Here is a 12,536-nt window from a genome sequence, read left to right as displayed (position 1 = left end):
GCAGGCAGGACTACGGCTCCCAGCGCTCCCGGCGGCGGGGCAGCCGCCCTCTAGGGCGGGTACGCACCGATTCCCTCCCAGAGAGGGAGGCGGCGGGAAGGACTACCGCTCCCGGCGAGCCGCGCGCCGCCCGTCCCCCGCCCCCAGCGCGCTCCGGGGGCGGGGCTGGGGCGGGAGGCGGGGCTCGGCGCGGGGTGGGCGGGGCGGCGGGCGGTGCCGGTGCGCGGAGCGGGACATGGCCGAGGCGGGGCCGCTGCCGCCCGCGGCGGTGCCCGAGCGATCGTCCGGCGCCGGGCCCCGGAGGGTCCGCGGCGGGAGCGGAGGGTCGCGGCCGCCGGAGCTGCCGGCCGGCGACGCGCGGGAGCTGCTGGAGGAGGTGGAGATGCAGATCGGCAACGTGAGTGCCGGCGCGGCGGCGGCGGCGGCGGGCGGGCGGGCGGGGGTCTCCTCACGGAGGGCGCTGGGCGGGGCTTGCAGGGCATCGGCGACCCCCAACCTCTGCCGTTCCCCCAGGCCGCCTGCTCGCTGGCGAAGATCCTGGAGGCGACGTCGGCTGTGTCGGCCCAGGTGGAGGAGCTCGCCACCAAGTGCTCGGAGAACGCCCGGTTCCTGCGAACATGGCGGGACCTGCTGAGGGAGGGGTACGAGTCCCTGAAGCCCAGCGGCTGACCCTGCCCGCGCTCCCCGCACGGCCCGCCGAGCCCCCGCCTGCGCCGCGCCGGGGTGCGGGGCTGTTGCGAACCAGCTTCTTTAGGAGCTGGCGTGGATTTTTGTTTTCCTGCAGCAGCTCCCCGTGAGCCCGGCGTTCTTTCAGAAATATTTGATGAGTCGTATGGATGTTGTGTGTAAGTCACTGGCTAAAATGGCCTTGTTTAGGGAATCGGTTTTGACTTTTAGACTCTTCTGTTGCAGCTCAAAGCGCTCATGAAATACTCTAACCGCCCCCCGGCACGGTGGATGCAAAGTCAGCCTGTGTGGTACCTTCAGAACACATTACTGGTGGGGAACTGGTGTCCTGCGAGGTCTCGCCAGCCCTGCTTTAGGAGCTGTCACCAGCGGAAACACTGCCAACTCCAGAGCAACTTGCTGAACTAACTTCATCTTTTCTCTATGCACGCTTTGTCTTGAGGATGGGGTAATACGGCGAGTTGTGTCTCTTTTACGAGCTTCACGTAAGCCTTATGTGCCAAACCTGCCTACTTTTAGCAGTATTGCAATACATTTCTGTAAAGCTGCAGATGTGTTGCAAGATGTTTGATTACTGCAAACAATTTTACACTATAATTTGTTGTAATAAAGTGCCTTATGATGGACCATATATCTGTGCATGGTAGAAGTTTAACAGCATCATTTATTGATAGGATGGATTATTCTGAACTGTAAGTAAAAGCCTCCATCAGTTAGAAAAGAGTCGGTGAAATGGTTTCTCCCATCTCTCAGAAAGCATGTTAGAGCTTTTTCAGTATTTGGCCCTATTTTTTATCTTTGCCTTAAGCAGTTACTAGTTAGTTAATCTAGAGCTTGTTGTTAACAGAACATTTTGGTCCAAAAGATCACTAATGTGTAATAAATAGCTGTACTGAAATTCCTATACCTTTACCAGAGCACTGTGAAAAAAGTAATGCTGAAATGCAATGACAGGCTGCAGGAGCACATGGCTTTACCATGATTTGTTAGGCAGCCTTATTTTTACTGGTAGAAGGACATTTTAAAAGACAAACTGTAGTTTTCTTATCAAAACAATAAAGATGTTACAAAAACCAATCTGAAATAATGCATATTCTTGTGTTACTTACAGAAAAAATTACAACATTGAATATATTCATAATCAAGTTAAGAGAAAAAGGAAGTAGTGGTAAGGAGAGACATCCTTGTATATCTCATCAAAAACAGTTACAGTCCTTGAGGAGACTTGGCCCCTCAAAGCACGCAAGTTGTATTAAATTGAGTTCTAATTAACCCAGTTAAAGGCAATCCACATGGCAGGATTTCACTTAGCTGTTTTTAATCCCGCAACCCAAAATGTTGCAAAGGCAACTTGGAAAAGTCATTTTGTTCAGCAGGTCATCTTTTATTTCAATAAAACATAACAGTAGTGGAAACAAGATGCTTAACAATTTTTGATTTCAAGATAATCCAAAGTTCTGTAAACAGTTGAAGCGTGAATCACACTTTTCTTAATTCTACTTCTTATGCTGTTAAGAATTTAAGTGCAGACATTGGAAGTATCTTTTAACTTCATTTTAAAAAGCTTCAAGTCATCAATGCAAAAGAAGCATGTCTTTTACCTTTGTGGGCTTCTAGACCGTCAGACTGTGAGCACGGTACTGAAAGAAGAAGCAGGGAAGTTGTAGTAATTCATAACGGAAAAGACTGTCCTCAGTAAGTGTATGTGAAGGAACTGCATCTAGGGGATTGTTTCAGATGGGATAAGTAAAATAATACTCCAACAAGTGCTGAATGGCCATGGTCCTTATATTATTTTAACTATAATGCATCCAATCAAATGCACAAGGGGACTGAAACGTAGATGTCATGACACCTGTTAAGACTGATAGCCTTGTATTTGGCCATCTGTTGTTATTCCACATACAGAGGCAGACAACTTAGACTGAAATGACGCTGTTGAAGTCTGCAGGCTACTTTTATGGTAGCTCTTTAAGAAACAGCAAGAAAAAATGCAGCATCAAGGTGCTGGGATACTCAGTCCAGCCTTTCCAGGGAAGGATGCACCTTTTTTTTTTTTTTTTTTTTTTTTCTTCCTCACAGTTCAGGTTCTGTCTGAATTGCAATGATCATTACAATTTAAGGATTGTTTTATGTGAGTGAATTGGTTGGTAAATTCTTACTAGGAATAAAATTTTCACTTGTTTGGCTTTGACGAACTGATCTGATTATGAAATACAAATATTTTTCTTAGGGCTACTAAGAAAGCTATTAAGAGCTGATGCAGCTTAAATAAAGCTAGTCAGAAACTTTGAGGAGGAAAGAAAAAATCTTAATGAGGAAACTAATTAACTCTTAAAAAAAATTCAGCTGTTGATATGCGGACTTTAAAAGAAAAAAGTTTAATGAAAATAACCTTGCCCCGCCCCCAAAAGGTAGATGAATTTGAAACATTTCTGTTTTAAATGACGATTCATCTTTTTTCCACACTTGTGGCTTCTGTGAGGAAAAAAGCAAACAACTGACTTCTCATTCTTATCTGGGATGTGTTGTGGAGATGTCAGGTACCATTGTGAGATTGCAAAAATTACTGTGTTAGTTCTACCTGCAGACAGACACATTGCTCCCTCTTCTTCCTGCTTTGGTTCACACGAGCCCAGGTGTCACACCTCCCTCATTTTTCCTCATTGCTGTAAAGCAGTAAGCCCACAGATGTGAAGCTAACAGTGCGGGTGTCACCATGAAGATTCAAAATGTATTTATGTGTATGAGGTTAGTCTTGTTGACTGTGTGGTCACTGAAGCGTCAGAGGAGTCTGTACAAAGCACAGGCTTCATTACTTTTGGCGTGATTTCATGCATTGGCCACAGCTCTACCCAGATGAATGATGGACCGTATGTTTTCTGACTGCCTTTACCTCTTTGGGATCTTCTTTGTCTGTAATTATACCAAACCTGATGAATCATTTCTTTGAATGGTCGTGTAGTCAAAGTGTAGAGAAGAGGATTCAAAGCACTATTTATTGGCAGTATAAAAATCACCACCCAAGAAGTTATGGTACCTTAGGGAGGGAAAAAGAAAGGAAGCTGTAACACACATTCCAGCATTTGTAACCGTTAGTGCAAGTGCTCGATGCCTATGCAGCACAGCTTCCTGCTGGGAGGGGTGGTCATACTCCTAGGCTGAGCTCACATCACAACAGGTACTTTTTTTTTTCTTCTCACTGTTATACTTGCACTGCACTCTTACCTCCCTCTGGACTCCCTGCAAAACCTGACATTTTTTACTTTCCTAGTATTTCAATTTATCTCTCCTACTTTTCTGTACCATAGCCCTGGCACACTTGTTCTGGCTGGGCCTTGTTCTCTTGCCCCAAACCTTTTTGTCTCTACTTTGCTCCCTATGTCTTCCTGTGATCTCTGTTCCTCTTCTTCTTCCCTTGACTAGTGACACACAATCCTAACGATGTCCCCGATGTCCTGTCCTCCTGCAAAGCAGTATCCTTCAGTCCCTGTATCCCCTCTGAGGCTGATTTTCTCCACTGCACCAGGACTTCTCCATTCTTCCCCTCTCAAACAGCACTGTATACATCCTCCCTATTTCCTCCTTGCCCTGTTGGTAAGTCTGTGTTCACACTGTCTTCCTCTCTGAGGGTTTCCTGCTTCCCTGCCTGTAGCAGAGCCTGTGTGCATTTTTACAGCTTCCCCTTCTCATCTTTACTGTTTGGGAGGTAAGTTACCTGAGGGGCAGGCAGAGAAAGGGACTGGAATAAAGTGCTGGAAGATGTTAGTGGGTGCCCTCAGTTGCATTGTTTGATTTATAAAACAATTATAGAAGTGTTCCAAGTTCCACAAAAAGCTTAATTCACTCTCCCCCTGCTTCTGCCCCTCCCCGGCTTTACAACTTTGTTGCAGTATCAATACGTTCCTATTGATGCCCATCACATTGGCTACACTTTTGGAAACAAGCAGATGCTTAGCTCAAAAGCTGTCTAGTGTATCCCCAAAGAAAAAGAAATGCTATCCAAATGGAGTTTAAAACTTCTGTAAACTTAGAGAACTGTCTATCATATCTTTAGTTTTATGAAGTGACTAGTTAGTATTTAATCTGGTGTATCTAAGAATATTAATTTGCTGAACTCAAGATCACCCCTGTGGTTCAGCAAGATTTTGTCAAGGTTTCTTGACTCAGAATACATCTGCTTCCACATTTCACAGTATTTTCTTTAAGATTTCTTAGGTGGTTTGATAACTTCATGAAGAAACATTTTAGAAGATTTAAAATAACTGACAATACTTGACATAATCAATGTAACTTCCAGACATCTGAAATGTAAGTAAAAACTTTAAAAAGGTGACTCCCAACACTTCTGGTCAGCACATAAGACAAAATCCACTGAGCTAAAATGTTTTCTTGCCAGCCCAGTACTGTAACATATGTACTGTACGTTGAATCAGAATCTGCTGTTGCTGATAGTCCTGCTCCTGTTCACCTGTTCTTTCTAGCAGGGTTTACAAGCCCTACATAAAGTGGCTATTTTCCTGGCATGTGCTGGCATTGCAAGAAGAAGGAAAAAAAAATGAGGTGCATCTTTTAATCTTTTAGGTTACACTGTTTTTACATGGGAATATATTCATAGCATAACGAAGGTAAGCAGAGCTTTATATAACTTAATGGTTTCAACTATAAATACCAGTAAGCAGAGCTTTATATAACTTAATGGTTTCAACTATAAATACCAGTTTATAAAAGGAAGTTATTTTAGGTTAGCAATTATATTGTTAAATCAAGACAGGACACACTCTATTGTCCTGAGCCATATTTAGGCAACAGAACCAGCAAAAGCTGTAAGTTGAGAAAGGCCAATGCAATTCAGCCTTGGTTTTTTAATACATTTTGTAAATTGTATAGATACTGTGTGGAGACAGACTTGAACAATTTGAATTTGGGGTTTTTTTGGCTGACTCAAAGGTGACTAACCTTAGATGGTTATAATAATATAGTTCAATTCAATGGTAAAACCATATAGTTAATTATATTGTGTGTACATACATATAGATTATAACATAAAGGTCCTTACAGTAAGAGAGTTCAATAGATTCAATTCTTGTTCTTCTGAAGTAGAAACAACACTCTTCGTACAGACACAGTTGAAACAGCCTCACAAAAGAAAGGACATACCTGGTATTTCCACTTGAAGTAAAGAAAGGAGTTTCAAAATAAAAATGGGTATCCAACACAGTGCATCAGTAAATACAATGAAGAAAAAACGTTTAGCAAGGATCATCTCTTTTTTGATATGATTCCGAATTTCAGTAGCCGTAACAGCTGTTTGGTGAACACTGTAGAACATACTCCCATAGGAAAACACAATGATGATAAAAGCTGCCAAGTTTACACCTGTTTAAGAAGTTAAAATTAGTTATAACTTAACAGCATAATAGCAATTCCGTATCACCTCTTTGCAGGCTGGGTAGTAAAGAAAAATGTTTTGTGTAAACTGCTAGTCCTATAGAATTAAGTGGCTAGAAAATCTGAGTCTGTCTTCACTTTAACATCAAATTTTTGCCTCTGCTCCAGTGTTTATTTCATTCATCAACACCTAAAGAATGGCTGCCATCTGATCCAAACCCTTAGTTCTCCTCTGGTCTTACCATTGCTCAACTTCTTTGACAAGGTCTATTAATTCAGGAACTTAATGGTCATTAATTTCTTTTTGCTTTTTCAGCCTTTCATGCATTTTAAGATAAGGAAGTATCCATCTGATATAGTAAAATACTCAGGCTGGAAAAAGATTTTTACTGGAGCATCTAAATATCAGGTGTGAACATCACAGCAAAGCTATCTTATTTGAAAATTAAGTTCATTTGCAGCTCTAATAATATATAAAGAAGAAATGCAACTTACCTAAAAAAATGACAACAGAATAAATCTGACTTCCTAAACTTTCTGATTGTTCTGAGTGAAGAGGAAAACAGACGCCATTGGTGCCATAGTAGTTCCTGAAATATTCCTTATTGCTCAGTGGGATAAAAGCAACAGCAAACCCAATTATCCAGATAAGTACCAAAATGGAAATTGTCCTGCGTTTTCTGGGCTTCAAAAACCTAAAAGGATAAACTATGCAGATGTATTTTTCCAAAGTCAGGTAAGTCAACAGTAAGACTGACACCTCTGTAGACAGAATAGCGAGTGATCCGACCAACTGACAATGCATGCTGTCCATCCACAACTGAGCGTGCTTGTTGTATTCTCCGCGATATTTAAGATCAAAAGCTCCAATCACAAATAAATATATCCCCATCAGACAATCAGCACCTGTGGACATAGTGCTTAACATCATTATTTACATTTGAATTTCTCTGTGTGTATATATGTATACAGGAAAACATACTAATATAAAACATACTAATATAAACAGCTAATATAAAGATATGAAATCAGTGTTATAGTTGGAATGCTATCATGAGATGATTAAGGCAGTATAATTCAGTTCCATTCCTCCTTTTTTTTATTTTATTTATTTTTATTTAAATTGATGGTCTATTTTTCATACTTGTTTCCAACCTGATTTTTTGAAGCTCAGATAAAATTGGTTTGCAGGTAGAAAAAGATAGAGTTTCATTTACAGAAATATTTTTTGCAACCCTTTTTTATTAGGTCTTATTCCTTTTGATACTAACATTTGGCTTAAGATAATTTGCTTTGAGTAGAGTGTCTCAGCTGGGTTCAAAGTTTAGTTTTGGTTTGTCCACCTTATAAAACTAAAGTGCATAGTCTTCTAAGACCTCTAAGGGGAGAGACGGAGCTGAAGGCTTCTCGGGTATTTTGGCTAGAGGTTTTGCATAATGCTCAGACTGTTCCAGTGGAAATGTTTCAAAATCACTGACATGCTGTATTTGGAAACATTACAATCATTTTATTCACTGTTGACAATTACTAGTTGCATTTGTGAAATACTTATAGACTTGTTACTGAGATAGGATACTCAAGATTGTAGTGGCTATTCTGTCAAATAGTTTGTCCATAAACTTGTCTTGCTTTTAGGACTAAAATAAAACCCCCTAATTCTTAATTTTGGGGAGCTAAGAGGGACTGCATTTGTGTAAGTAACATTTGATTGTGGGAAAAACAGCATAACTATCTTGAACACAATATTTACACATGCAAATTAGTATTTACTCAAAAATGCATAGTAAAATTTCACTTTGTGGGCCTTTGAAAATTTCAAAATTTTATTTCTTTTTGCTGAAGAAAGTGGGAATTTGACACAAGACTCACAGCATTAAAATCAAATGTGAAACCTTTGGAATTTATCAGCTGCCAAAGGCAGAATTTGATGAGACCTCCTGGTGCGTAAGGTACAGCATTTTGTACTGTCATTCACAACAGCATGAAAGTTCAGTTAATTCCATGTTGGAAATGTGTCACTATATTACAGTAACAGATATCGTACATGCTATGAGCAGACTAAACCAATATTCTTTTACTTTTACTCATGGAGTACTCACAGCAGAGAGACATTATTGAGATGGCATGGAGCTTGTTCTCTGATCTGATGTAAGGCCTCATGCAGATAACAAAAATATTTCCAAAGCAGGTGATGGCAGATACAACCCAGACAAACACTCTCTGTATGATGCTAGCTAAAAGGTTCTCCAGGGAGGAAATCCCATCAGTATTGGGCTTACAGCTGCGCACATGGGGGGCATATCCACAGTACTGGAATTTCTTAAAATATCTGGTTGTAAGAAAGAAAAACAGACAAGAGGTGATTCTAGTTTGGTTACCAGAATATCAAAACTCTCTAGTAACTACTCAGAAAACATATTCTGAAAGAAGAAAAATTAGTTAAAAATTGTCAGAATTTGACAACTGCTCGCATGCTACGTTCTATATTCTTTTGTTTTCAATTATCCAATATTCCATAAATTTAAAAATTCAGACCAAAGCAAGCAAGCTGGAATAATCTACTTACATGTGGGAAAGGTTTCTCAGGGGTCTGAACATTCTTCTCTGGATGTTTGCAATTTCAATGCCCTCCAAGCTACTGTAAACAACACACCCTCAGTAAAAGGCTATAGGAACACAGTAGTAAAAGAACAAACTTCATGAGCATTTAATTGTGCTTCTATGACTATAGGAAACTAGAGATGAACTTTAATTGCATCTAATCTGTCATTCCTTTTAAACTTGAACGGAAAGTCTGCATAAAGGCTGAACTGGAATAATATACATTGCAGTTTATCAGAATTGCTGTTCTTCCAAAATCATGAAGAAGGCTCTTTGAGTGCTCTCAGCAGTGCAACCTCTGATTATTATGTTGCCCTTCCAAAGTATTTTTCTACTGAAGTTCTTTCATCATCTCTGGGAAAATAATAACTTGTTCCAGTAGTAATATTTTAGATGTCTCTTCTGTCTTTTATCCCAGGGAGTGCTTTGCTAAACAAACTTCTGCAGGAATTCAGTCTTCATTGTGTCAGGAGCAGCAGGAAGCCAGGACATAGAAGGCGGCATGTAAGGGAAAATGTTGGCTTTCTTGTGATGCATGGATGGGATTTCTTCCTTTAATTTTTCCAAAAATATATTGAAAATGGCACTGTTATTTCCCCTGCAGTGCTAGATCAGTACAGTGTAACTGTAAGTTCTTCTAGAAGTTCAGTTTCTGTATTCTTCCAATCCACTGGTTAGACATGCAACTGGCTGGAGATCTTTGGTTCTCCTTGTGGGAAGCCTTATATGAATTCATTGTTCAGTGCTTTGAATGCAATATCCATGGGAGTTCTGAACACATTTAGGCAAAACTTGAGAAAAGTAACAGTCTTACTGGTTAGTTGCTGTGGGCTGGTGGGTGGTTTCTCTGGGAGATAAGAAAAAGCCCCCCAGTATGGAAGCGTGTTAAGTTTTATTTAAGCACTGCAATGAATCTTAGGGTGTGCTTTCCCCAGCTACTTTTGCTATTTCAAACTAGAAAAGAGGCAACTGATGTTATAAAAACTGCTGAAATACACAGTTTCTTATAGATCGGTCTCAAGATTTAAGAAGTTTCTTAACTTGGAACCACGGAAGGTGACAGTCACTGAATTGTGAGTTCTTTGGTGTTAAATAACGGATAAGTAGATGCTGTAGCCTGATGATTAGGGAGGTTATTAATTATTCTTTTCTGTCCTCAGCTTCTTATTTTCATGAAATTTGTACAGATTTAGTTTTTTCAGGTCATTAGTCATTTACCAAATTTAGTTGAATTTGGCCACTAGATTCTAAATCACTGCGAGGAAGCTGGACTGATCCACAAAAGCATGTGCACTGCTGGCTACAGCTCAGGGTCAAATCATAAACTCCTGGTACATTCCTATCCAAGGAAACATCTCCTTTTGGATCTCCAGACCATTGCTGTGATAGGACAAGGGTTAGACAAGGGGCAATGGTTTTAAACTAAAAAAGGGTAGATTTAGACTAGCTAAAAGGAAAAAATTTTTTACAATGAAGGTAGTGAAATACAAGAACAGGCTGCCCAGAGGGGTGGTAGGTGCCCCATCCCTGGAAACATCCCAGGTCAGGTTGGACAGGGCTCTGAGCAACGTGATCCAGTTGAAGATGTCCCTGCTCATTGCAGGGGGGGTTGGACTAGATGGCCTTTAAAGGTCCCTTCTGACCCAAACCGTTCTATGGTTCTATGATTGTGAAATGGTGACCAACAAAACTCAGCTCTACCAAGGTTGGTGTTGCAGATGTGCAGTGGCTATGAAGAGGTACTTAAATCCACCACAGGATAATTTCAGATTTGCAAGATTGTCACTGCACTATCCCCCAGTTTTAGAAAGAACTCCCTGGCAGAATTCAAGTTAGAGCTGCTACGTTAGTGCACCCACAAAGACTCCCCCTAAACTCTTCAAAAAGGTTTGTAGAAGTTCCACCTCCTTCAGATATGGCAGCTGAATCATACTTGGTTTCTACTGTTCTTTCCATGGTGTTACCATTAGGTACTGTAAGAACGGAAACATGTCCCCAAACTTATACATATACCAAATCCTTTTATAATTCCTGTCTTTACATACCCTAATGGTACCTGCCCGTGGTGTTAATAGCCCCAACTGGACCTTGCATAACCCTTAAGCCCTGTGAAGAAGTTGTGCAAGGTCAAATGAGGGTTGTATTAGTCTTGTTCTGTAATAACAGAAAAGGCAATGCCCTTCTCTAAGCTGAATTTATGATCTCTTTTTGGAAAAAATTCAATTATTAAACTGGTATTTTCAGGAAGGAAAATTTGAGTATTGCTAGTAATTATTTTCCAGGCTCAAATTGTTGAGGGTCATCACCATAACTATAAACTATTTCAAGGGCAATTTCTTACAAAACGTATTCTGGATCATGTCCTTCTGAAGGAGATGTGCATAATCACAAAGAAAATGTAGATAAAATATAAAAAAATTGATACTTACAGGGATTTCAGTTTAATTAGGAAATCAAACTGGTCTATTTGTATTTTCTTGATGGGGTTGTAAGAAAGGTTCCTGTAAATACAACATAGACATGAGTAATTTTGTAGATCTGCCTTACAGCTTGTTCTAAGAATAAAGTCAAACTACATAACCCATTTGCTTTTTCAGCCTTGTAAGAAGGACTTGTACAATTGACAGTTACAACTGCAAATGGTAACATTCCTTTAGTGTTATTCAGCTTGGTAAGCCAGTGGGAAGAGCAGCCGGATGAGGTATGCTATTGCCATGTACACATACGCATCTGCCTCCCCCCACCTGGTGCTTGAAGGTTTTCACTGTAGAAATTTTTAGTTATTAAACTTCCAGGACTTGTCTTTCAAGTAAAAAAAACTAGCTGAACTGCATGCATTTAGAAATAAGTTACAATTGATTTTGCTAGTTGCTAAAATCTATTTTTTTGTAATCATTTGTGTGAGTTCAAGAGACAGAGGCAGTGGAATGTAGAAGTAGACATTAGCATTAAATGCTATCGCTGTGTGCAGAACGGTTTCTCAAAATAAACCCACTTTTCTTCTCACTATAGCTTCATGTTTCATGTTGATATTGCAACTAAAATGCGCAAACCCAACCAATGCAGCGGTATACGCTTGGTTAACCCACTGTATTGCAATGGATCCCAAGGATGCTAAAAAAGCAAAAAATTAAGTTATTCTGCATACTATCTCCTCTCCTCTATAGAGACATCTCCCATTTTGCCACTAGTGCTTCTTTCAGATTGTGCAAGAAAGACTGGGACTTTTCAGCAGCAGTGTTTGAGAATTTGCCTATATACGTGTCATGGGAAAAGAAAGACTATGTCTGGTTTTATAGTATCCTATGCTTTTTTGGAACTCTTTCGCAGGAAAAAAGCAGTTGCAACCAAGGCATCTGTATGATGTTCTTACATGTTTATGATCTATTTTTAGTGCCACATCCTGATATCACATTAAACATTCCCATCAATTTATAAACTTCTCATGATACAGCTAATTTTGTATATACTAACAAGATCTGGAAAAAGGTAGAATTTGAACTTTGGGGACATGAAAATACATATCTTTTACAAAACTGTTCCAGGCAAAATATTATATAGAATTACTTTTGGAGTAAGTATTTTTTTAGGCAGAGCTCAAGTGATGCAAAAAAAGGTGCTCTTTTCTTTCCCAGCATTCATGACCAAAAGCATCATATCAAATGAGTAATATACAGTTATATATAATAATAATCAAGAATCCTTACAGTTGTGAAAGCTCCTTTAGATCCTTAAATATATAGGGAGGAAGTGATTCAATCTTGTTGCTAGCCAAATCTCTGCAGAAACAGCCACAGGTAGGATACAGTAAGTTCTTACTAGGCTCAGTAACTTTACCAAACAGTTTTGCAATTTCA

At 40.1% G+C, this 12,536-nt stretch overlaps 2 protein-coding genes across 3 annotated transcripts in view; one reads left to right on the top strand and one right to left on the bottom strand.

The window, feature by feature from the left end:
* Nucleotides 1-88: 88 nt before the first annotated feature.
* On the top strand, nt 89-1,760 carry LOC308059874 (uncharacterized protein C4orf46 homolog). 2 transcript variants are annotated; one of them, XM_080377823.1, is made up of 3 exons: nt 89-397; nt 514-641; nt 913-1,760. In XM_080377823.1, the coding sequence occupies exons 1-3, from the start codon at nt 236-238 to the stop codon at nt 926-928; spliced, it is 306 nt and encodes a 101-aa protein (XP_080233949.1). In that variant the 5' UTR covers nt 89-235; the 3' UTR covers nt 929-1,760. The 2 variants fall into 2 exon arrangements, with proteins under 2 accessions (XP_080233949.1, XP_080233950.1); XM_080377824.1 differs by having other exon boundaries at nt 514-1,760.
* A 139-nt stretch (nt 1,761-1,899) lies between these two features.
* RXFP1 (relaxin family peptide receptor 1) overlaps nt 1,900-12,536 on the bottom strand; it is a 51,850-nt gene continuing 41,213 nt past the window's right edge. Inside the window, exons 12-18 of the mRNA XM_080377728.1 lie at nt 12,387-12,458; nt 11,109-11,180; nt 8,645-8,716; nt 8,178-8,407; nt 6,574-6,984; nt 5,848-6,066; nt 1,900-3,727 (exon numbers count right to left, since the gene is read on the bottom strand). Coding sequence (XP_080233854.1) covers nt 3,426-3,727; nt 5,848-6,066; nt 6,574-6,984; nt 8,178-8,407; nt 8,645-8,716; nt 11,109-11,180; nt 12,387-12,458 — 1,378 coding nt within the window. The 3' untranslated portion in view covers nt 1,900-3,425. The remainder of the gene's footprint in view (nt 3,728-5,847; nt 6,067-6,573; nt 6,985-8,177; nt 8,408-8,644; nt 8,717-11,108; nt 11,181-12,386; nt 12,459-12,536) is intronic.

The sequence above is a fragment of the Falco punctatus genome (assembly GCF_963210335.1).
Source record: "Falco punctatus genome assembly, chromosome: 1".
NCBI lineage: Eukaryota > Metazoa > Chordata > Aves > Falconiformes > Falconidae > Falco > Falco punctatus.
This window is presented reverse-complemented; position numbering and strand designations above follow the sequence as displayed.